We start from the raw sequence: 26,857 nt of genomic DNA, 5'->3' as shown, positions 1-26,857 counted from the left end.
GTATAAATGTATATAAAATTATTTATATTTTTTACAAATGCATGCAAACCATTAAACTAAGACAAACAACTGAAAACAACGGCGGAGAACGATTGTCATTTTCCATAAGCGTCTTGACCTGACGATAAAGCAAGCAATTGAAAGCAATGGAGTTCCTATTTTGTCATATAATGACGCCTAGGGGCACTTTTGGCGTCTTCATAGTGACGCGAAGGCGTTTGACCATGCTTCAGTTTTTGACGCCTTGGGAGTGAGAATGGGTTGGCTGATCGGGTTAGTCGCACAGGTGCTCCTAAATATGTTTTGATAGTCGCACACAGTAGCTACTTTTCAGTCGCCCTGTATAGCCCTGGCAATGTGTCATGATATTTTCTCTTCTTTTTTTAAATTTACGTTTCGCACAACCGCCAAGTCGATGCTGCCTATCCATTTGTGAATAAATATGCTCGACTCTGACTGGGGAGGGGCAAATACACTGGGACCTGACCCAATCGCAATTCTTTATATGCGTGCATATATTTGATATTCTCTCTGTATATTGTATCATTAACTGTTCATTTTCTATGCATCTGTATCTCTTCCAGCAAAATAATATATACAAAACATGAAAAAATATTTTAAAGGTCTTGTCATTATCGTAATCACTTGGTGCCCCCCTATTGGCTGGTGCCCCAGGGCACTCGCCCAATCCCGTCTATGGATAATCCGGCCCTGCTTCCAGAGCTCTACAGTGCGACTCGAGATCGGTCTGTAGCGCAGTTGTCTTTACTTCCTTCCTTCTTTCTTTCTTTCTTTCTAAATAAATAAATACATACATACATAAATATGGGTCGCGTCAATTTAACAAGTCAAAAATAGGGTCGCTCTGAAAAAAGTTTGAAAACCACTGATCTAGCCTATAGTAAAAGTGAGTCATTTGGGACACAATGAGGTTGTCTTAGAGGGCTTCATAGTTAAGATGGCTACCAACAATCTTCATCTAAAGATCTCACCAAAACGCCTTTAAATTGTTGCCTCAGTGGCTCAACTTCAATTTTGTGAAGCTACGAGAATACTTTTTGTGCGCAAAGAAAACAAAATAGCATAATTTATTCAACAGTTCTTGTCCTCAAGTACCACGATGCATGCTTTCTCCTGAACGTAAACAATGCTGATTTTTTGTTTTCTGGGTCTGGGAACATTTCAGCTGCGTTGCTGTCTATGCTGGGTCAAAGAGCTCTCAAATTCCATCAAAAATATCTTAATTTGTGTTCCGAAGATGAACTAAGGTCTTACAGGTTTGGAATGACATGAAGGTGAGTAATTAATGACAGAATTTTCATTTTGGGGTGAACTAACCCTTTAACTCTTGATAATCTATAAATAATCCGTCTCTTGCTCCCTCTCACTCAATCTGTGCTCTATGTGCTCTAATTTTTGCAAAACGCCTTGTTGAATTTTAAACGGTTCCATTTCACTCCCTTGTGATGTTATTTTTTTCACTCTCAATTGTTCCTTCTCCTCTTTCCCTCCAAAGACCTTGGCTGCTCTCCACTCAAAGATAAGAGAGAACAGTGACACATGTGAAGCAGCTCCTTGAACGCTCTCTCTCTCTCTCTCTCTCTCTCTCCCTCTCTGTAACACATGTGTTGAATTACAGGCACTCCCCCAGTCTCTGCAGGCTGACGCAGCACTTTGCTCTATCGAGTGCATATCACGTGAGCTATCTTTCATCACTGGGAAGAGGCCGCAGTACACATGGGTCTAGACTAAGATTGCTAGTTCAGATCAATCTCTTTGGGCTGGCTGAGATTTTAACTATCATATAGGTGTAGAGGCTGTGGTTACATTTTTATCATGGTGAATAGAAACCAGGGGGGTCACGTTGGCATGAATTATTCATAACAAGACTTGCAGCACAGTAGGTGGCAGTCTTTGAATGAAATAAAAGATAAGCTCAAAAAGGACTTCAAAATACTGAGTCAATCCAAGACGCCAAAACACATCTTTCTACATAGCACACGCACCCACTTGACACAGACTAAAAATACACAAACACAAATCTGTAGCCCTGTTTCAAATCCAAAACACAACATTTGTACTCTCTATCATTATCTCACCAACCACGCTCCCTAAAATCAGCATACAGACAGACATGGTATCTTCAATCTCATTAAAAATGACATTTACAAGCAGTTTTTCTGTGTCAACAGAGCACCCGTTTTCAGTTTGGACATTTTCCACTCCCTTCCAAAGATTTATGCCAAATACCCTGTTTGTTCTGTCTCATTTCCCTGCTCAGTGCTGCCTGGATTATCTTCTTTTCACAATACGTCATACTGAAGTTCTCATTGTTGTCAACGTAGTGAAGTGGGAGCCTAGCAAAAACCCACTTTTGGGATTTCACAAAACCTCATTGTTTCAAGATACAATGTGCTATTATGGTTCATGCTAACACTGTTTTGAAAAACAGTCACTAATTAATATTAGCAAATGTAGTATTAGAGCTGATATATAAACAAGGATATCCACTTTGTCAGAACTTTTGCTGACATAAGAATATTTTAAGAAAATTAAATTTAAACTCATTTTTAAATTGCAAGAACTGTAATTTAAGGGACAACAGGGTAATTTTAAGCAATCTGAAACAGAGCGCTCAAAATATTGGTGTGAGATTATAATAGGCATTCTCTTAATAGATGAAATATGAAAAAATTGCTTGAAAAATTACCATCAATAGACATGAAATGCATCCTTAATTATAGAATGACTACACAATGGAAATCATTTTAAGTACATGCAAGATAAAATATCACAAGCTTTCTTACTGCGCCAAAATAACATTTACATTTATGCATTTAGCAGTACGCTTTTATCCAAAGCGACTTAAAAAAAATATTTTATTTTTTTTATCAGTATAACAACCTAACTGTGGTGTTTTGCGGAGATTCTTTAAATCAAAGAATAGAATGCTGATTGTGTTAGGATATATTTAAATGCTGCCTTGAAGGTAACCTTACGTGAGGATTCGCATGCAGTGTTCTACGTCATGTGAATTTGGGAGTTCGGTGAGTTAATGCGCCCGCCCTCTGTCTCCGCATAGGGCTGCTCCCACAAGCAACTTCACAGAATACGAGTCACGCCATTTCAAATACACGGATAATCTCAACTTTTCCCCCGTAAGGCACTAAAGACACGGCTACTTCCGCTCATACGTGCTTTCAAGGGTCTCTGTTTAACAGCAGGACGGTGTGTCCTTCCCGCGTGTCCCCTGCGCAAGGCGCACCTTTCCATGCAGAAACTTGCCCAAGTGAGCGCGCAGAAGCACTGCAATGCAGAAAGAGCCCATAGACACAGGCAAAGTCGCGAGCCCGGACTCAGGACTACAACAGTGCTTTACTTTCAGCCGAAACCCTCTTGACTTATTAACCTAAATATGGATTAGCAACCATTTTTACAATCTCGCGCTGATTTAAAACAATACAAGCTTAAAATATCGCAATTTTAAGATCAAAATCATTATGTCATAGCTTTACTGATGCACCTGTCCTGATAGAGAATAACAGTCACGTTTATAGCAAATAAGAAACACTGTATTTGCACTGCATTTTGCATCTGCGGTTTGACTTACGTGATGAGCAATGCTGAAAGGCGAGAAAGAGTAAAAGGCTTGGGGCAAGAATTTTGATAGCCATCCTCTCCGGGATATGGAGTCGCTATTAGATGAGTAAATCAAATGTTATCCTCTCCTCGTCACCGGACAGTACAGCATCGTTTATCCGTCCTTTCGGCCAACTTTAACTCTCTCGGCCGGGATGGCGATAGACTCGATCGTTAGATGCGGGCGCGCGCGCGAGATAGTGGTGCTGATGCTGCGCTTTGGCGGGAGCGCGCATACTTTCATTAAACCAAATTCCTTGAAACTTGGAAAGTTGTGACAGTCTGGTCGTCATACATATATAAACTCTCTGTTATTACATACAGAGGGAATGTGCAGTCGTATGGTCTGGGTAGACGGTGGACAGTCACGACTTAAGTGTCCGGGTTCGCAGTGAGGGAGGGGCGCAAGATGAGAACAGAAAGAAAAAATAAAAGTTTTGGACTCAAGCAGTTCGTCACAGTGATGGAAAGTCCGAATCATTTCCGTGAATCGGCTCTTTTGAACAGAACCTCTTAAAATGATTCTTTAACGTAATGACGAGATTACGTTGCTCTTGATTGACAAGGCACATAAATTGAGTTTATATAGATTTAAACAGGCCTAAAATCTAAAAAAAAAATTATTTTTTTAAGAAGGACTCTTTATTGCAATGTGTCTCACTTACGTTTGTTGCAGCCTTGATAAGCCATTTAAATTAAATAGGCCTACAAATTTTACCTAATTAGCCAAATCTTCAGTTCACTCCAAATACTCATTAACCGATTCATTGAAAAGATCTGACTCGATTTGTTCACAATCCAGACATCACTCACTTTGAAGTATTGCATCATGCACCATTTCAATGATTTATATTTTTAGTTGTGTCATGTGAGAAATATAATAGTTCAGCACAGTTGTCCCTTGTATTCCAGTTAGTGCTGTCAAATGATTATTCGTGATTAATTTGCATCCAAAATAGAAGTTTTTGTTTACATAATATGTGTGTGTGTGTGTGTGTGTACTGTGTATATTTATTATGTAGCCTATATATAAATGCACACACTTGCATGTATATATTTAAGAAAAATATGTTTAAATATTAAATATATTTATATATAATATAAATTATATGAATATATATATACATGTAAATGTTTTCAAAATATATACTGTATGTGTGTGTATTTATATACTGTTTGCATAATAAATATATACACAGTACACACACATATATTAAGTAAACAAAAACTTTTATTTTGGATGTGATTAATCACGATTAATCATTTGACAGCACTAATTCCAATGCAGAGATCTAACAACATGGCATCAACCAACATCTTGCCGTGTCTCCCTTCCCTGCAGCGTGGGTTTGCCCAGAGAGCACAAGTCCATTACTACAATCAGTCCAACTGCTTACAATCAGATTTGTTTGTGGGGGTCATATGTACAAGGTGGGTGGAAAATCCAGATTTGTGTTGGAAGAGGCAGTCTGTCCATGATTCTGTGATATAAAAAGGCTTTGGGATTAAGAAGTGGGTTTGTAGGACAGCAACAGAGCAGGGTGGGAGCAAGGGCACATACAGGGGCAGAGGGGGATTTGCAGTGTTTCTAATCAAATCAGATTGGGATTTACCAAAGTCCCTCCCTGTTCTTACAATCATTTTACACACATCAATACTCATTCATGAATATGAATATGCATGGGAAAGCAATCTGCAGTGCAGTGGGTTAAGATGTTTCTTTCTTTAAAAAATAAAAAATAAAAATAGGCCTAAGGTCTCTATTCTCATGCACACACACAATTCGCAATCGCTACATAATTGAGGAAAACTTCACATTATTTGATTTGTGAAAATAGATTACTGGTTATCAAGTTATGTGGGCATCCTGATGGGCAGGAGAATAATACATTTAAAGCATCAGTTATTGCTTTTACATAAAATAGAAGTCAATAGATTCAAAGGATTAAGTGATAAATCCATGCATTGATTTTCTTTACACACCGACAAAATCTACTATCTTTATAATCCTAACATCATCCCTAAATCACCATCTGTTCCAAGTCCAAAACACAACCGTGTCAATGTGTTAGTTTAATAAGTTTGAGATTAAGGTCCTGAATTCATTACATACATTATAAAATCATGTTTTGTGATAACATCTAAATTAGATAAGTCAAAACTATTATTTACATTTACATTTAGTCATTTTGCAGACGCTTTTATCCAAAGCGACTTACAATTGGGGAATACATAAAGCGATTCATCTTGAAGAGGCAATCCGACAAACGAAGTGCTTGTAACACCAAGTCTCAGGCATTGTTTAAATAAGTACAAGCTAGCAAGGGAAGGAATAAATAAAGAGAAAGAGTTTTTTTTTTATGTGTAAGGTGAAGTCAAGTAGTGTTGAAAGAAATGAGTTTTCAGCTGTTGCTTGAAGATTGCCAGGGATCCAGTACTCCGAATATGGGTGTGAAGATCATTCCACCAGCCAGGAATGATGAACGAGAATGTTCTGGAGAGTGATTTTGAGCCTCTTTGTGATGGTACCACGAGGCGTCGCTCACTAGCAGATCTCAGACTTCTGGAGGGGATGTAGATTCTTAATAGTGAGTGCATGTAGGTGGGTGCTGAGCCTGTGGTTGTTCTATAATATTTAATATTATTGTATCAACCTGGGTGGATGCATTAGCTTACACAAAGTATACCAGGTAGAAATAGCCCCTAAAAAGGATAATTCACCCAAAAATGAAAACTGTGTGATCATTTACTCGCCCTCATGTTTTTCCAAACCTGTATGACTTTCTTTCTTCTGCATATTATTATTTGTTTTAGTCCATACAGTGTCAATATAGTAACCAAAACGGTTTGGTTATTAACATGTTTCAGAATATCATCTTTTGAAAAAAAAAGTTTTCTATTATCAATTCTGTATTTAGACCAGTGTTATTTAAGTATTATTACTGATATAATATTCTTTTTATTAATATTTTGGATTAGTTTTTATTTTTATGTTCTTTTTTAATTTTAATTTTAGTTTATGTTTTAGCAATTTTATTGTGTTGATCATTTTAATTTTTTTTAATGTCTATATAGTTTTAGCTATTTTAGTACATCAACTTAAACTAAATGAAAAATAAACTGAAATAATATGTTCAATATTAGGCTATTTTTATTAGGCTTTTATTTCAAGTAACGACGTTTTTTGTTGTTGTTGTTTTTTATGGTTTTAGTTATCTGCAATAACCCTGATTTAGACTGTTTGTGTATGTACAGTAAAGACTAGCACTCGACATGAACTGATAAAATGCCTCATATAAGCACCAGATGGCGCACACAAGTCATAGCGTGAGGTTTCCAGTGTAACAAATGCCAGCGAGAAACCTAGAAACTACCAAACGAAGCTAGCTGGTCAAACAATCTGGGACTGTCCATCATATCCACTTCCCTTTTCTGTTCCAACCAGTGACCTCCCCAATAAAAAGAGGAAATAAAGCTGTTCGTGTGACTCAGTGAGGAACAGAATTTCTGTCTTTGGGTCTTTACACGTGAGGGAAGTTTCACGTTGAGGCATACGCACAGCTGTTTGGTTTACTTTACTTTGCTTTGGTCTCAAGGTAGCCATTCGTCAGGTTAAAGCTTAGCTGGTTCTGGTTCAGTTCTCCCTCTCAGGCTGTGAAACATCTTTGGATGGAAAGTGAAACCACTGATCTAACAAAGTGTGCTGCTTTAGCTCAGGTTACAGAATCATGCAAATAGAGACAGTAGGAACTATACATTCAAATGTAAATGCACTTCCTCTTCATCTCTTCTGCTTTGTAAATAATTTCCATAGTCTCTGCATTGCTCTGACACAAATTCTGTACCCAGCAATGAACATAAAACCACACGTGTCCCTAAACAATTCTCTTCTGTTCGTTTTCCTCCCTTCAGCTGGATTTTCCTTTGATCTAATAGTTTCTTCACGGTTTATCAGACGATCTAGCCTATGTAGGCATGTGTGTGGTTGTCACAGGCTGTATATGAATTTTCCATATGGGTATTTGCATTTTTATCTCTTGGTCATTCTCTAAACATACCCAAGATAGTTTTGCGGTGTCGTCCGTCGAAGTTAAGATAAATCAGGCAAAAACTTGCATTATATGACCTCCAAGTTAATTTTGTACTACAAAACACATAGTTTTGTATGTTAGTTGGCATTTAGTTGTCAAAAAAAGTTTATGAAAATCCAGAACAGACTTGCTTGAAGGTCTACATACAAAAGCATACAAATGGCTGAAATTTATGCATGTTTATTTATGTAGGGAACTAAGTCATATAAGCTATAGAATTTGGAAAGGGAGGGAATAGTTTAAATGTGACAAGTTCTGAAAGCACTAATTTACATAAAAGGTAAATCTAACATTTTAAGTGACTTATTGACCATAGCACATGATCATGAGGTGCCTTTAGTGGTCAGTGCTTCTCAAACCTGTCCTGGGGACCCCTAAACACTACACATTTTGTATGTCTCACTCATAAGGCCACATACAGTTCAAGTCTTGCAGACTCTATTAATGACTCTATGATATCATTTCCTGTTTTGTTTTGTTTTAATGGGTTTGATTTGTCAGATAAAAGTGTTTAGAATATTAATAAGTAGTGAAAAGAAGTAAAAACATTTTTTTTTTTTTTTTTTTAAATGAAATAATAGTAAGATGCAAAATGACATCAGGACAGTTGAATAACTCTGACATCAAAAAGGCACCAAAAATACCAAAAGGTAATTTTAATTCAACATTTTTAAAATATGCTCATCAAACAGTGGTTCTCAACCCCCTAGGGGGCCTAAGCAAACTTTCAAGGAGGCCTCAAGATGACTTTAAATGATTTAAGCAAAACAATAATTAAAATGAGCTGAAACAACTAAAAATCAAGATAATTCTTATTTTAATTCAATCCCTCACCAAGTGATTTTTTTCTTTGAAGAACCATGGTTCGTATGTTCTTGGAAAACCTATACACTATGAGGAAACCTAATTTTAAAAATGTGACTTTTAGACCATAAAGTCATGTAAATGTATGAAATATTATAACACCATGACCATTTTTAGAACGAATATCATTTTTTCTGGTTACATCAAGCTCTAAAATATTTTATCAGGTAGAAATTATGAGTAAAACATACTGTAAATCATGAACAATTGGACAAGTCAAATATTGTTGTGAGCAATGCCATAGAAGAGGTGTAAACAAGTTGTTGCATATATGAATTACATTTTCAGTGGATTAATAGATTTAAAATGATTAGAAACGAGAAAAATGAGCGTCATGTCATCCAGCTATTTTTGTTCTTGTCAGGTCCTGGAACACTTCAGCTGCTTTGCAGCCCAGCAGGGGCAAACGGAGTCTTGACGGTGCTGGTGGGGGGCACCTGTAGCATCTCCGTGGCTCATCATCCCCTGACAGGACAGCTGCTACAACAAGATGGCTGTGGTGGAGTTTAATGGGCAAATAAACAAATAAGTATCCTGACCGCAAGCATTGGCCAGCTGCCTGACACCATCTACCACAGACAATAAAGAGAACTTTCCATCTAAAAAGAGAAAATGACCAATTACTACCTCCTAAATCTGCAAATTTCCTTCAAGTAATAATCTGTTTTGGACAGTTTTGGGGCCTGCATGCAGACACTGCGGAGGTTAGCGTGCTAGCTCTGTCAGCAAGAGTTTCAATAGCAGGCGCATTAGAGTGCAAGCGGTGTAAGCAAGTATTGTATTTTACAGAGCCCAGACTAGTCCTGTCATCAAGTTCCACTTTACAGTTTTAAATAACCATGACTGCAGCTCAGCTCACAGGCTAGAATAGTGTTTGCCTTATCAGGGTGTCAATGGCCATCCACCAACACCTTTGAAATGAAATTAGCACCCATCCATTCTCTCTATGATTTTACTGAAGTCACTGCAGAAGCCTAAAGAGAGATGTATTAGTGAATTACAAGTGGGGAAAATTTGCAAACATTTGCAAATGCATATGGAAGAATGCAAAATGCTATCTGCACCCTTGCTGACACACAAGCACACACGTTGGACTCGACCACTGAAACACAACACTGGTTACCGCTGCCAAGTATGATAGTCAGCACAGTGCTGTCAATATCAAACAAACACTTTGGCGTGCAAACAAACGGGGAGACCAAATATGCAAGGCCTGTCAGACGTGTGAGAGATGAAACCGTGTGTGTGTGTGTGTGTGTGTGTATAGACTATATGTAGCTGCTGCTGCTGTATGTCTGTGAGCAGTGAGAGATATGTCTTTTGTGTGTGTCACTGTCTATACAGTAAAAAAATTCTTAGATAAACAAATAATTCTGAAAAAATACCTGTCGCTTTTTTAGTTCAAATACTAGTCTGGAACTTGCACTATGGTTTTTCAAGTCAAAATATCATGCACAGCAGGTCAGCTGGAATTTTGGAGTTCAAATTGGCTACTAAGAAAAATGGTTTTGTGGTTCAGTCCGAATTTCCCTTTTCCCAGAATGCTCTTGGACATGATTTATTAATATGGTTGTGTTCTTTGAGCTTTTACCAGTTTTATTTACATGTTCATTTTATTGTCATGTTAATTAAGTTACTATGTTGTGTCATGATGAAATGTTTTAAGCTGTACATGTCCTACAAAAGTTTGGAAACACACTTGTTGGGTTTTAGATAATAGCCAAATAAATCCTTATGATTTTGCTTTGATAGAGGACACTACAAACTATGAATGCAGTGCATTACACACACACACACACACACACACACATACACATGTTTGGTTTGCTATCCTTGTGGGGACTCTCCATAGGCGTAATGCTTTTTATACTGTGCAACCCTTCACCTAAACATACCCCTTACATGAAACTTTCTGCATTTTTAGATTTTAAAAAAACTTAATTCTGTGTGATTTATTAGCTTGTTTACCCGTGGGGATCTCAATTTAGGTCCCCACTGTGACACGAGTCCCCATGAGTCTGTGTGTATTCAGGTTTAAGTCGCCACCTGAATAGAAAAACAGGTACACACACAACAAACACATCTCTAAACTATATTCTAATTGGTCTGTTGTCTATTAAATTGCTATTGCAATCACTAACTTTAACTGCAAGTAGAGTTATGCAGATGAGTTTCCTAAATAATCTACAAACAAACAAATAAATAAAGGGAAAAACCTGGGCCAAGTTTATTCCAGTAATCATACATATCATTATTATGTAATAAAAAGATCACTGATTGCAGAGGTTTTAGGCCAATACATGAAATTTATGGTGACATCAAGGGCATTAACAATTTTATAAGGCATTTTTTTGGCTCATCATTGCACACATAACAAGTATTTGACAAAGTATGTGATATTGTCATAGTTTAAGACAGCAAGCACTTTGTACTCCAAAGCAGATTTGAGTTAACTGATATAATGATATTGACATTTTCATTATTTTTGTGGTGAATTTTTTTTTTTTTTAATTATAATAAACACTTTCTTTTTACAGTATGCTCACATTGTACAATGTGTACACAGAAAACCTGAGATGAAGCATATAATATTAATAAACTAAATCCATTTAAATAAAGAGAACAATTTGCATACAACTTCTTCTTGGACGCACTTCTAAATAGATATGTAACAATTTTAAGTCAAGACAGCCTGACACTCTACATTCAGTCAAAACATTTACCCAATGACAAGAATGGATTCAACTGGATTTATGCACGCATTAAAGAAAACAAAACTAAAAAAAACAAAACAATGCAAACTGTTGCCCTTTTTCTGACATTCTACAAACACCTAATTTTTTCAGTGCACACAAATTGAATGTAAGGGAGAATGTGTGTATATGATGTATGTGGTGTGACGTGCGAAGTAAATATTTGAAATAAAAGGGGTCCGAGTTTTAATCCACAATCCCCAGCCACCAGTGCCAGAATTCATTCCAGCTGCTTAAGGCTTTGTAAAAGCGTCAATATGACAAATGGACTGTATATTGTATATGCAGTGTGATTGTCTGTGTGTGCTGGAAGCTTTACTGAACTCTCCAAGTGCAAACTGATCCAGCGAGCATGTGGACGCCCTGCCAACCCTTTGACCCACAGTCTCTTATTCTTGGCTGCCCCGTCTGTATCTTTGCGAAAGACTGCGTGCACAGCTATACATACAATATGAATGTGTGTATATGTCGATGTCTGCATACGTCTCCTTGTGTGCGTGTCTGCAGGCTAAGCAGCAAGCTAATGTCTTTCATTAACAGTCATAATTGCTCAGGCATTTGACCACAATAGCTTGTAAATTCGACACACTGGTCTGATGGTTAACAGTTCGGTCCCACCTCAATACTGAAATAGGTTTCATTCACCCATATGTTTTAATGTGAGTATGTGTGTGTGTATTTGGGGTGAAATTGCAGGTTTCTATGATTGTTCACTGTGGCTTCCACCCTTCCCTAAAGCAAAGCAAGCCAAGCTTTTTCTGAGGCCTTATGCATATGAAATCACAGCACAGTTATATGAGATCTGGGAACACACACAGATTTCCACTCAGTTTAACAGACCCTTGGTTATTTACCCTAAATGTGCCAACATTTCTTTCCTTTTTCTTTTCCTTGCCCCTACCGCACATTGAAGTTGAAATCTTCCTTTTAGACAGACATGGTTTAATACTTTGTCACATGTATAAAGATGCATGCAAAATGCAAACACACACACACACACACACACACACACAGAAGTTCAGGGATTTTGGCAGCTCTGTACGAGTTCTGAGTACTTTCACACAGTCTAGAGGCTATAAATAGAGCAAGGCCTCTGGATGACTGCCCACCCTTCCTTAACTCTTAATAACCAGTGGGTCTACCCTACAGTTACGGGCCATGCACTTCTGCTCACACGCAAACCTGTAAGAAAGCCTCTTTTAAGAGCGCATACACCATGTAAATGAACGTAAACACATGCTCATAAATATACTGGATTTTGGATGCTTTTAGAAACATTAGATGGGTAATTTATAGCTTTTTGAAGCTTGGATGAAAAAGTTAATAAGCTTGCATTTTCACTCTAGTTTACATTATGCTCTATTAAAAACAGGCACTCTCACACAGAATTGTGAAATAAAATGTAGCTACCCACAGCATATCAGAAGCATTATGAGTTCTACACATCCCTACTTGAGTGATAGTTTATTATATATTGCAGCTAATTAATGATGTTTTAGCAGGGAATGTACAATATAATGGTAAAATTGGTTATTATTAGAGATTTTTAAAAATGTTTTCTATCAGTCGATATTAAAGATACTGTTTCAGCTGATATAGGGGATTGTGCATGCCTTATATATTTACATATGTTATTATAACATTACATAATTACTAATAATTTAATTTGTATATAATTTTATTAGCAGTCATTTGTCGGTTTCGCTCTTAACAAGAAATTTAGCTAGAATTTGAATATCAGTGCATCTGTACTTTTAGCTGCCAAGAGTTTAGTCCTGTCAGCTCAGTTTAAACTATTTTACCAAATTTAAATGGTGAATTCCACAGATTTTCTGCACATTTTGTCTGGGCCTACAGTTAACAAGAGAGTTAAAGGAATAGTTCACTCAAAAATGAAAATGTTGTCATCATTTACTCACCCTCATGTCGTACCAAACCTGCATAAGTTTCTTTCTTATGTTGAACACAAAAAAAGATATTTCAAGGAATTTTGAAGAACCAAACAGTTGCTGGTCCCCACTGACTTCCATAGGGAAAGAAATGGAAGTCAATGGGGACCAAGAACTGACGAAGAACAACATTCTTCAAAATATCTTCTTTTATGTTCAACATAAGAGAGAGGTTGGTCTTATCTTTCTCCCTCTTGTGTGTGCATATACCATGCAGTATGAGGGCGTCTAGATGCTGGGTGCTGGATCTTTCTCGCTGCTTGTTTTGCTTTGCCATTGTTTTGTCTTATTCCTCCTGTGCTCCAACCAGCCCTATATGAACATATCTCTGTGTTTGCATATGCATTCACAGATCTGTGCCTTTCTTCCTGGATATTGCTGTACGACGCTGATGCAAGACATGATAAGGTCTGCTTTTGTTTATGTCCTCCTTTCTCCTTTAATTTTCTAGGCCAGTTCACAATGGACAGAAATCAGCAAACTATCAGATAGCCGAGAAGTGTCTCAGATCCTGTTCTGTCAGTGCCGTGACCATAAGAGAAACATTTCACAGAAGGAAATACCAGGAGGTTCACGATGAATGGCATTAACATGAACAAAAAGAGTGGCACTTTTCTTTCTCATAAGTAAAACAACAACTTCCTGTAAAAGAGCAGCAGAATGTGTCCACAAGGGAGATGGTTAAGGGACACATACAGTGCACTTTATGGAAATGAAATGGGCTGTGAGAGTTTTTTTGTCAGAGTGATTTGGGATTTTTGGGAGGGAGTTGGAGGAACCAGGGTTAAAGATAGAGTAATGGAGACCATGAAGGGAGGTGAGAGGGGGTTGGGAAGAGAGGTCAGAAGTTTATGGAGAGAATATTTTTTTCTCCTATGTGCCCTCTCCCTAAAACCCCTCCTTCCAGAGAGATTTAGAAAGAAGGAAAGACACATACACACACAGAAAGAAAAACAAAGAAGAGCGAGTCATATACAAATACACTGATTCTCTTAAAGCAGACATTTGCAAACTATGCGCCAGAGCCTGGATTCAGAATTCATATGGTTTAGGCCTGCAGGTCATTTATTATAAAAACACTTTTCATTTACTGTAGACAGCTTTCATGAGCATTTAAAATGCTCAGAGTTGCCAGATTCCAAACCACCAAATCTGGTAACCTCGTGATTATCTCATGATGTGACTTCATATCTCATATTTGAGTTTGTATCTCACAACGTAACCTTTGACTTTATATCTCACAGTGTGATTGTATATCTCAAAATAACTTTATATCTGACAGTTTGACTTTATATCTCATAATGTGACATATTTCAAGATGTGACTGCATATATCATAATGTGACTTCATATCTCACAGTGTGACTGTATATCTCATGTGATTTTACATCTGACAGTTTGACTTTATCTCAAAATGTGATAGCATATCTCACACTGTGACTTTTGACTCTCACAATGTGACTTTATTTCTCATAATGTGACTATTTTTTCTTAAACTTCATCTTTTAAAAAAAACAAAAAAAAAACAGACCTTCAAACTCTCCTATTCTGCCCAGAAAAGTTTAAAACAATGTATTCATTTACGAGGCAGCTTGTGCTGTTTGGTGCCACTTATATGTGAGCAAACCTTCTCAGTAATAACCTTTAATAAACCAAACACAGATATTATATAAACCTTGTCTTTACTCTGACAACTGCACCAGTGTCACAAAATTTACCCTAAAGGCAGCACTATTTCCTTCTAACAACTCTACCATGACACAGTATAGTAAATGTTTGTATGGTGGTCATTTGTGATGTCCTCAACTTAGATTTACAAGGCTTCGGGTGACCTCTGACTTCTACAGCTATGAGCTATTCAGACACATTTCAGACAAGCCAGTAGGCAAAGTAAGAAAAAAGTCTGGAGAATAAGGCTGCATACTAACAAAAGAAGAGAAAGAGACACAGAGCAGTTCAAGGTGGAAGAACTTTATAGGATGAATACTATGAGTTTGGTGTCTGTCTATTGTCACGCTGACTCAGGGATTGACTCTATCCCATTTCTCAAGTAGAATCAACACCTTAAGGCCTAAAACGACCTCATAGACAGGAAACGTCAATTACACCAAGTTCTGACTTGAGTGCAAGTCATGAAGAGAGAGAGGAGACGTGAAGCAGGAGGGGAAAAAGACCAACTATAATACAAGAATTTCTTGTATGATTTCATGTCAATCTGACTCCAAGTTTCACGATTTTAATTCAAATCATGCAATTAAACATTAGAGGGGTCCTGTTAAGCTTTTTTACATTTTCAACTTCCTTTAGTGTGTAATATTGAAGGTACAAACAGTGTCGTGTTAAGCCTTTGTGGGGCCATGGGCTAATGCAGATTTGGGCCCACCCACCCTCATCCCCCGTTACATGCCGGTTATATTCAATGAATTAGTAAATCAAATGTGCAATCAAACACTGACGCATATGTTGTACTCATGAAATAAAAATAAAGAAAACACAATGCGCACGTCATAATCTTATAGTAGGCTAAAAATGATGTACATAAATGAACAATATTATCGAGTAATAATCTTACAAATCAGAAACATCCCAGCTAATAAAATTAATTAAATAGCCTATCACTAACCACTAAAAGGGCTTCTTCCTGCTCTTCTTCTAATAAGTTAAAATTTTGAAAATGTATAATTTTGTTTCTCTATTTAACAACATTAACTTACAATAGTGAAAGACGTCTTTCCTCAGGTAGACTGTATGTTTTCTAGCTGGATGTTGTGCTTATGATCAATAGTCACGTCTTTGCATTCCCCAAAACTATTTGCAGAAATCACGAGTTCCACTCGCTGTGAAGCAGGAGTGACTAGGCTGCATAGGATTCCGTGATTCAACTACGTTCGCAATTCAAACAACGATTTGGAATAATTCATTTGTTATTTGTATGGTCTACATCAGGTGTGGCGAACTCCGGTCCTGGAGAGCCGCAGCCCTGCAGAGTTCAGCTCCAACCCTAATAAACTCACCTGCCTGTAGCTTCCTAGTAACCGTTCAGACCTTGATTAGCATGTTCAGGTGTGTTTGATTAGGGTTGAAGAATAACTCTGCAGGGCTGCGGCTTGTCTCGGGGGCCCCCCAGTGTTCGGGGCCCAGGGTTGCAGCCGATGTTGTCCATTAGGATAACCGAGACCTGGGTACAAAGATTTTGTAGTCCAATAAAGTGCATCCATCCATCATAAAAAATACTCCACACGGCTCTGGGGGGTTAATAAAGGCCTTCTGAAGTGAAGCGAATCGTTTGTGTAAGAAGAATATCCATCTTTAAAACTTTCTAAACCGCAATCTCTAGCTTACTGTCGTACACGTGTCCTCGAGAGAGAGAGAGTGGTGTTCCAGTGGATGACGTAGGATGTAGGTGTAGCGTAAGCTCCGGTGAGAATAAAGTTTTGTTTACAGCAAAAGAAAACCAGTCTCCTCTTGGCCTATATCGAAATCTTCAGACATTTTTCTTTGCAAATCCTAATTAGTAACCAGTGTTTTGTTTTGCTCTCTCCTCTCTGCTTACGTGTTCGTCACTTCTCACTGGAGGTTGCGCTACGCCTACGTCATTCGCTGGAACACCATTTTGTCGTGAACATGCATACAACAGTTAGCAGAAGCTAGAGATTACAGTTTATAAAGTTTTAAATATGGATATTTTTCTTACACAAACGCATCGCTTCTCTTTAGTAGGCCTTTTTGACTTGTAGAGACTTGTGGATGGATGCACTTTTTTGGGCTTCAAAATCACGACACCCATTCACTGCAATTATGCAAAGTATGGCTTGGAAGAGCCAGGACATTTTTTAATATAACTCTGATTGTATTTGTCTGGAAGAAGAAAGTCATATACACCTAGGATGGCTTGAGAGTGAGTGAATCATGGGGTAATTTTCAGTTTTTGGTGAACTATTGCTTTAATGCTGTTATCTGATCAGAGAATTCTGCTATTGACCTGTCAGAATGAAGCATTCCATAAAGCAATGTTATTATTAAACTATTTGCTAAATATGTCCCTGTAAATTGTAAAGAATCTATAAAATAAATAAAGTTTCAGATATTATTAATGTTTAGCCCTTACAAGCATTTCAGTCATTTTTTATATATAAAATGGTGTTTCAAACATTATAAGCTGTAAAATACACATTTGAACAGTTGGGAGGATGTGGAAGCACAACAGACTGTGGCATCAAGACTGAAAACAAAAAAAGGGCCCCAAATGAAGATTTAGGGTTTGTTTTGTGAAAATGAGACAGAAAACTGAAAACATCAGCGTGGTCAAATTCCTCTCACTCCCTTGTATTCAGAGACAAAAGATGGGTGTGATAATGATAGTCTGTTTTTTCTTGAAAACCTCACTCTCTCACAAGCCATATATAGACACAAGACTCCCTTTTTCTTCTTAGCGTGGGCAGAGAGATTGAGAGAGAGGGAGAAAGAGAGACAGTGCTCTAAAAATAAAACATCTGTTCCAGGAGCAGGTCAGGTGGGAGGCAGGTCTGAAGCGCCATGACGAGGAAGACGAGAAGACAGAAAAGCAGAGGTATAAGCCGTGAGGAAAACGATACTGTAATCTGTTAGAGAGAGAGAGAGGACGAGGAACTGACTGATAGAGAAAGAACGATGCCAAGCAGGGGGTTTTTACTGGACAGCACACTAGCTAGCCCCCTGCACGAGTGTGTGCGTTTGTGTGCATGTGTGTTTGGTAAAGCCACAGGCAGACTTAAAGACAAACACCAGGGCCAGCTTGCAGAATGATGAATGCGTGGAGAGAGTCAGCAGAGAGCAGAGCAGAGCAAACGAGAGGAAATGAAGGCATATAGAGAGTGCGAAGGGAGCACAGGCACATAGGGGCCTTGAAAAATATCATGTGTCATCTGCGTGAATGTGAGCAAGAGAGAGTGTGTTTGGTGTGCTTTTAGAAAGCGTGATTTATGGGTGTACATGAGTGAGTAAGTGAGTGAGCTGCGTTCTGTGTGAGACTTCAGGAAAAGAAGGATTAGAGTGGAAAGACTGACAATGTGTGTGATGGAAAAATTAAGCTTTAAGACATAAATGGTAAAAATTATGAACGCACATTGAGGAAATGATCAAATTTCAAGAAGCTGTATTTGCACTCAGTCCTGTTTAAAAATTGGATTTTTAGGGGAGAATTTTGGAATTTATCAATGATTAAATACTTAATCATCACTACAACTACATAAGCCATTTATTTTATAAAGATCAAGAGTTTAAGGCCAGTATTATTATTATTATTATTATTTTTAGACACATTATTATTGATCAAAGTTCATTATATTTTGTCTCGTGTATATATATATATATATATACACCCCCTTCTAATGAACAGGTTTGACTAATTTAGTCATTTCCATGAGTACAAATCTTAATGTCTTGGTGTTTGGTGATGAGTTTTTGGCTCAAGGTCTGCATTTATAGTCACACCAGAGGTGTTCAGCTTGGATTAGGACTTGGCTTTATGCAGACCAGTCAAGTTCTTCCTCACTGACTCAATCAATCATTTCTTTTTGAACCTTGCCTTAGTCACAGAGGCATTGTCATGTCAGAATAGAAAAAGGTCATGTCCAAACTGTTGCTATAGAAGTAGAAGCACACAATTCCCTAGAATATCATTATATGCTTAAACATTGAGATTTGTACTCATGGAAATTACTAAAGTAGTCAAACCTGTTCATTAGAAGGGGGTGACCCAATACTTTTGGCAATATAATGTATAATTATTATTATTATTTTTCTTTTTAGAAATTAATACTTTTAGACAAATTATTATTGATCAAAAGTCATGATATTTTGTCTCATATGTATATTTCCATGTATATTTATATTATGTATATTTTTTTGCATAAATGCTGTTCTTTTGAACTCTCCATTCATCAAATAATCCTGAAACAAAATTTTCAAAACCGCATATTAAATGATTTACTTTTATTGATCGTTCTTTTGATCTTTTTATTAATCTCTCAGCTATTTAAATTCAGTTTTCAGACTGATTTATTTGATTCATACTAACAGTTCTGATCTGACCAGTTATTTCCTGGAAGACAGGTACAATAAAACTAAATGAAAATGAGTGATGTTTGTTTGGTGTCCACAAGGAGTCATTTGCTTTCTAAGCCATAAACATATAATAAATGACAGAAAAAAAATGTAGAAACCAGACATTGCACAAGACAATAAAGAGGAAGAGGGATCATCAGACCTTTTGGAAGTCACACAAAAAAGTCTTTCTGGTGTTCTACCCTCTCCCCTCATTCTCTGTCTGTCTCCCTCTCTTCAGAGCCTCTCGTGACAGGAGTTTCCTGGAATAAAGGAGTCCATCTGCTTTCCATTCAGGCACATAATGCGTTTCAGGAGACTACATTACCCCCCAACACACACACACAAAACATAGAGTGCTCATTCACCCCTTTACCCAGAACTTCACACTAACTTGATAATACTGCACAGTCTCCACGTCCCAGCACTATCCAAATAATAGAAGGCGAATTTCACTTTGCCATTCAAAGTAGATAGCCTTTCTATGATGACATCATAGTTTGTACAATGACAGATTTGGGTAAAACCTAGAAAATAGTAAACAAAGCAAAGAGTGCCGTCAGGTTCATAATTACATTTGAACCTAAATTTAAAGTGTAAATGACAGGGATTTGACATTTGGGACCCTGGACCACAAAGCCAGTCTTAAGTCACTGGGGTATATTTGTTATCAATAGCCAACAATACATTGTATGGGTCAAAATTATCCATTTTTCTTTTACGCCAAAAATCATTAGGATACTAAGTAAAGATCATGTTCCATGAAGATATTTTGTAAATTTCCTACCGTAAACATATCAAAACTTAATTTTTGATTAGTGATATACATTGCTAAGGACTTAATTTGGACAAATTTAAAGGCGCTTTTCTCAATATTTTGATATTTTGCACCCTCAGATTCCAGATTTTCAAATAGTTGTATCTAGGTCAAATATTGTCCGATCCTAACAAACCATACATCAATGGAAAGCTCATTTATTCAGCTTTCAGATGATGTATAACTCTCAATTTCAAGAAATTGACCCTTATGACTGGTTTTGTGGTCACATTTGTTGTTGCTTTACAAGAGACTCAAACATTTCTGATCCCATCACCGAATCGGCTTTCATTTCCTGAAATGCCTACTTCACATGTGCAGCGAGCCAGACGACAGTGGGCGGGGCGTGTTCTGGGCGTGTGCGTGGTGATCCAATCATGTTGCGAATCCTAACGCATGGGGTGATTCGCCCCGCCCCTTCACTCATGCTTCTCAAAAAGTCTGCATGCTCATGTCCCGCAGAATCAGAGACGCAATAGAAGGCGATAAGAAGCGTTGTTTTATCAACTCTCCTTTTGAAAGTAGCCGTGGGATAAAAATAATAATAAAAAGCACTTTTATCATATCAGTTTTTCTCTGAAGTTGGACACGTATTTGGATACATCCCGCGCGATAAAACGCGGTATTGTCAGGTGTCCCAACCGAAATCGAGGAGTTTATGCTCTCGGATCATCTCGTTTCCTGCGACTAGACAGTCTCCATCTGTCCCATCTGCACGACAGGACGGTGGACATCACTGGACTTTTACGGATAGAAACTGGACGACACGCCGTGATTTGAATGCCTTTGCAGGGACTTTGCTGGCTTGTGTGCTGCAGACAAGGCTTCAGTTTGCTGGCTCGGGATCATGGGGAGAAAGAGGAGGAAGAGTCTTTTGAGTTACGCAATCAGGACGAGCACATACACACGGGACGGGTATGTAGACAAAACTAAAGCTGTGCAACTATCAATAATGTTGTGTAACTTAAACTAGCTAATAGCTGTTCTGATGCCTTTTTTTTTTTGAAAACGTAACAGTATTTTTGTATACTTGTTTTATTTTTTATATACTTGTTACTATTTCACTAGTCATGATCCCATACATAACAAGTAACTTTTATTGTTTTGAAGTAAAATAAAGTAACATATTGGCACCCCCGGCACCCCCCAATTGAATTGTATGGGGATGTGTTTCAGATCTCAGCTATTCACTTCCAGCTAGCATGTATTGCTAACGTTAGTTGTTGCAGATACCTATTCTACTTTTCTAGTACCTTTTCATTTGGTACAAGTACTTTTTTGTTGGGTGTTAACTAGTAATTAGTTCTGCTTAGTACTTATTTACTAGATACATGTATATATTTATCTAGACACTAGTATCTATCCTAAGTGCCACTAGCTACATTACTTGTCTCATTCAGTGGTTGTTTAGCTTGTCATATATGATTAAGTATTAGTGTCTATTTATTCAGAACTAATTATTAGTAGTAAAGGAACCAGTGTTCATGTAAAGAATTTTAAGTGCTAGTGGTTTATTGAATAGCTATTAGTCACTATTGTTATAAGTATATAATGAATAAGCACCAATATTTAAATAAATAGTAATTACTAGTGAAATTGGAAAGGATACTAGTTGTCACTACTGGATTATTTACTAGTAACTAATATATATATATATATTCAGACATTATAGACATACAGACATATTTTTGAAGCACAGACATGTGCAAATTGATAGTATTGATTTCTCAGTTTTAAGTGTTGGAAATAGTGTGTGATAAGAACACCAAGGTTGTTCTAGCAAAACTAGTTTTTCTGGTCATATTTTGAGAATCAAAGAGAAGCGCTCTGGGTTTGCATGCTAAGATACCAATGCTCCCAAAGTATCATTTGTGAGCCAATAATACGTATGCTCACTATGTATTTGGTTTTGAGAGCTTTTTAATTCCAGCAATCCTGTTAGTGGGACACCATGTATGTCAAAATATGTAGTTATAAAATATGTAATTGTCCTTTGTCTGTAAGGCAACTATGCATCCAAAAGTATTCCACTGTTGTCACACACAAGATCTTATTGTTGTGGTGTTTTATGATTAGCCCATGTGCGTTTAAAAAAGGAAGGCACAAATCATAGTGAAGAACAGAGATGAAGGGCTCCTGTGAAATGTAATGATCAGTGAAGGACATTCAGCTGAGGCAGCATTCAGGTTCCCCATCTATTTTACGCCTCTGTGCAACTGAACACATCCGCATGATCAAATATTTAATAATGGCTCCTCTGTCAGTAAAATCTCTGGTATTGATCCCCTTTTGTACACTAAATGAGTTTTTCAACAGCCAGCGAGCCTTTCTCACACTCACACAAAGACAGTTTTGAGCACTTCTGAATTAAAGCAGAAATATTTCCATCTCACACTCAGTAGACCCCGTGTACTTCTTGGGATGGCTAATCGCCTACATCTAAAAGTATTCCACACCCCATTATGACCCAACACTCATGTAATGCTGGCTTACCTCAAGTGTACTGTCTACAGTTCATATCAGTTCTCTGATAGGCGGGTATAAAGACATATTGACATGTCTGGACATATACACACACGCTTTACGAGACACCCACTGGTTTTCTAATCAGTCACATATTGTGAAACCGTGTTACACACAAATGCACTGGGCCAATCAATAAGAAACAGCCTAAGGGACCTTTTGCGCCAATCTCTTATGGACTGACCTCTTATCTCTCCCTACTCCCTTTATCCCCACTCCATCTATCCTCTATGGACTAATCGCCCTGAGATCAATAATCCCCATATTTCCTTGCCGAAGTCTTATGCCATTAACCCATTTATGGCTCTGTGAAGGATTTCTGTGTGTGTTTGTGTGTCTCAGGGTAATGGGGGTAGAATATAGGAGGTTAATAGGTCAATGCATCCCCCTCTTCCCCAGGGTCATCATACGCCTAATTTTTTTTTTTTTTTTAAAAGGCACCAGTGTGAGTCCTTGTAGCCAACTGGCAAGAAAAGACATGAAAAAAACTTTTTAAAGTGTTGTAATATGGGATAGTCTAATAATACAGACAAATTTAGACATGTGAATGGGTGATTTCTGACACAGAGTTTCAGATAAACTCAGTTTGAATTTGATGGGATGATTAAATTTGATGAACTTGATCCACTGAACACTGTCAGTCTCCAGTATGTGATGTAACCATTAGATAATGTTACATAGTCAACTGAGTGCATGCCACATCTTGGGGTATCGCATATACAGTAATGAAGCAGCTTTAAAGACTTCAGCTCTAACTATATGAATGGCTATTGTAATATGAGTGCCCATTTGCTGAGTCATTGTTTTAGAGCATACAGAGCCTGAACTTTTATTATGATTTATAAATTTTTTCTTGCTGTTGCACCACCACAATTGACTTTTGCTGTTTTCACTTTTGCCACTGTGCCTTTATCGATTATTGATAAAAGATATTGATATCTAGAGTGCATCTGCAAAGCCAGGCTTCCTCTTCGTGCCAGGCAGGATCAATAGTCAGAGCAAACAACCTTCAGTTGTCCTTCCTAAGACAAACTAAGTGGTTGCTGATCAGGTCTTGGTGGGTGGCGCGTGTTTTTCTGTTGTTCATAATTAGCCCCTTTGGTGGTTTGAACTATCAAAGCTTATTCTTTAAGGACTTTAAAACTTGTTGGAATATTAAGCTTAAAGTGGTAGGTGGTTTCTAACTGGACTAAACTGGTGATTAAATTTGTTCGTAGACATTCACTGGTTGACCAGTCACCATGTGCCACCAAAAACCAGCTTGACCATCGTGGTGTGAGTCCAAAATTGTCTACCAGCCCATGATCATTTTGGATTTACTAATGATTGGCTTAATGTGCAGTCACATTTACCATTACTCAGCGAATTTCCATGTGCAAAATTCCAGGAATTTCATTAAGAATCCACGCAAATGGGAATTTTGTGTAAGGGCAAAAGATTTCCCCATTCAGATTTCACATCTGGTTCAAGTTGGTCATGTGAATTCACCTCATTGACCAACAGAAAGCTACTTGCTTTCAAAGTGACTTCTGTGTGAGCAGTGCTTGTGCTTTGCCCACAAAATTTCACTGAAATTTTGCTAATGTGACCATATCTACCATTTTCCGTCATATAGATAAGGGCTTAAACTGGATTTTCAAGCTGGGAATTTTGCTGGCTAAATCACTCTGGCTTAGTTTCATTACTTTACCCATTTTGCTCTGTTTTGATGAAGTATTAGTAACCTTTTCCCCCAAATCAAACTAAAAACCAGATACTTATAGAAGTTGGGCTTTCACTGTCAACTATTATTGCCGAAGAGGAAATGCATGCTTGGAAGACACGGAGGGTACAGAGAGGCCTGGTTTGGCTGAAGTCTAGGAAAGCCTGCTCTGGAAACATCCATTGACGTGTTTACACAAAGACCTCCTCCATTGCACCCAACCCTCTGTAGGCCACACACTCAAGCAGGTGGTCAGACCCCACAGACGTGTGTGTTTGGATACTTCCTCTCTGCAGCGTCTGTTAACGGTCCTTTTTTGTGCCACAGGAGACCGCAGCTGAATGTATCATCTCCACAGATCCACTTTTAATCACATGTACATCTGTACTATATCTATGCTGAAACAAGCCCTACATTTTGTCCTACAGTATGTAAAGCTGACATTCAGGCTTATAACTTTGTACTTTAATGCTAACTTTAATGCTTTTCTCACCCTCATGTTGTTCCAAACCTGAATGACTTTCTTTCTTCTGTGGAACACAAGAGATATGTTTCAACCGTTTTTTTTCTTTTTTTTTTTTTCTTTGTCAAAGTCAAAGAGGTCCAATAACATTCTTCAAAATATCTTTTTTTTTGGTTTCACAGAAGAAAGTTATAAAGGTTTGAAATGACATGAAGGTGACAAACTTTCCCTTTAAGGCCTTCATAATAGTAAGCACGCAGCGGTGCATTGCTGGTTCAGGGATCTGCTCTTCTGACGTCAGCAGCGTTCCCCAATCAAGCTGGCCAAACAGACAGCGGGCAAGCTGAAAGAGCGCTTCTGTTTGTCCTGCACGCTCTTGCTCTTGCTCTTCCCCCTCTTTCCTATTTTAGAGCGACGAACATCCCTTGCTCCACTCTTCCGTGTTTTAGGAGACACAGAACTTTCTTTCTTTATGTTTTTGACATTCATGCTGTGCCTTGAAGATGTTATGACACCAGGACACCCGCCCACTGCAGCTGTTGGGGTGAGGAGCAGGGCATCCTGGGAAAGAAACACAAACTGGCAGGAGTTTCTGGCACAGACTCAGTGCTGTTAATGTATAACGGTAGAACCACAGAGCTTTGAGATGGTATTTCCCCCACACCCTCTACGGTGAGCCAAAATCTTGCGCTATGCAGGTTTAAATTGAGGTTTAATGTTTTGTTGTTGTTTTTGTTGGAGCGATATGGGCAAAATAAACTGATTTTCCATAACGCTACATTTGCTTTTTTCCCCTTATGTTTTCACTTTTTAGACTTAGTTTCCCAGCAACACACAGTAACTTTGACAAACTGTTACATAAACATAAAAACGGATTGCATGATACCTTGAAATTCAATATAAAAAGTTAAAGTGGTGGTCTTTCGGGCCATTCGGAAAATTTAAAAAAGTAAATGAAGTTTGTTTTGTTTGGCTAATCCTGCCTGTCCCTAAAAGTCCCCTCAGGGTAGAAGCATAGAAAAAAACAAAAAGCACACAGACGAACATCTGCTCCAGAGGCCCATGGTTGGCAGAGCAGCGGCATTTCCGCCCGCTTACTCAACCCCATCTCTTGGGACACAGGAACGGAAGTCAGCCACGGAACGAACCCATCACGGCATCTCCTGCCCGGATGAATCATCCTGCTCCTCATCCCGGAACGCTCTTGCCAGAGGTCCCGCTCACACGCCATACCTTTCCCAGCCTTCCTAACCGACTCAATCCCCCGATTAAGCTTTATTAGATATTATGTGAAACAGACAGACTCATTTTCAGTGCTGTGAACTCTTTATATGTCTTGGGAAGTGGTTCGTAGTGGAACGTATGACATTGAACAAGAATTTGGATGTGTGGTTTCCTGAAATTCTTCTGAATTTGAACTCTGATCTGTGTTTTTTTTGCCTGAAGCCCTACAGGTTAAAAGGACATCTTTAACATGTGAAGAAATGCACGTACACCACATTAGTAAATGAATGAGAAGCGTGGGCTACTCAGAGAAACCGAATGGCGAAGAGAGAACGAGAGAGAGTCTCTCCTGCTGAGCCTGTCCAACATTTATGGTGCTTCTCCACCCTGGTTAAACATTAAGCGAGTCTCATTATACACGCCCCTTTTGCTCTGTAACACACTTTTTCTCACCTCCATCCTGCTCTTTTAACTGCACTCTTCCTCTAACTCCAGGGACCTCAGCCAGTCCATCTCCCTATGCCAAGTGGACTTACAACTTTCCCTACTCCCTACACCATCTTTGTTAATGTGTGTGCGTATGTACTAAACTTAGCAGCTCTAGTTGTAAACTGTGGCGTGCTGGTTCGTGAAGCGTCTTGCCGCTGACCTGGATAGCGTTTCATAGATTTAGCGCCAAACCTGTCACATGCACCTTAGAATACAATAATATTTCAATATTTGTCTAACAGCAATCAATCTTACATTCA

General features: G+C 38.1%; 2 protein-coding genes across 7 annotated transcripts in view; one reads left to right on the top strand and one right to left on the bottom strand.

Moving 5' to 3' along the window:
* The window catches only part of cntnap1 (contactin associated protein 1), a 35,687-nt gene extending 31,675 nt beyond the window's left edge, over nt 1-4,012 (bottom strand). For 4 of the 5 annotated variants that reach the window (XR_009270435.1, XR_009270437.1, XR_009270436.1 and 1 more), the window contains exon 1: nt 3,611-4,012. Coding sequence is in view for 2 of the 5 variants with exons in the window: in XM_058771680.1 (XP_058627663.1) it covers nt 3,611-3,674 (64 nt within the window). In the remaining 3 variants the exon portion in view is untranslated. The remainder of the gene's footprint in view (nt 1-3,610) is intronic. The other variant, XM_058771677.1, reaches the window with a different exon arrangement.
* A 16,491-nt stretch (nt 4,013-20,503) lies between these two features.
* plekhh3 (pleckstrin homology, MyTH4 and FERM domain containing H3) overlaps nt 20,504-26,857 on the top strand; it is a 40,935-nt gene continuing 34,581 nt past the window's right edge. Inside the window, exon 1 of one of the 2 annotated variants that reach the window (XM_058770031.1) lies at nt 20,504-21,111. In XM_058770031.1, coding sequence (XP_058626014.1) covers nt 20,977-21,111 — 135 coding nt within the window. In that variant the 5' untranslated portion in view covers nt 20,504-20,976. The remainder of the gene's footprint in view (nt 21,112-26,857) is intronic. The other variant, XM_058770032.1, reaches the window with a different exon arrangement.

Source organism: Onychostoma macrolepis, chromosome 03, assembly GCF_012432095.1.
Source record: "Onychostoma macrolepis isolate SWU-2019 chromosome 03, ASM1243209v1, whole genome shotgun sequence".
In the NCBI taxonomy this organism is placed as follows: domain Eukaryota; kingdom Metazoa; phylum Chordata; class Actinopteri; order Cypriniformes; family Cyprinidae; genus Onychostoma; species Onychostoma macrolepis.
This window is presented reverse-complemented; position numbering and strand designations above follow the sequence as displayed.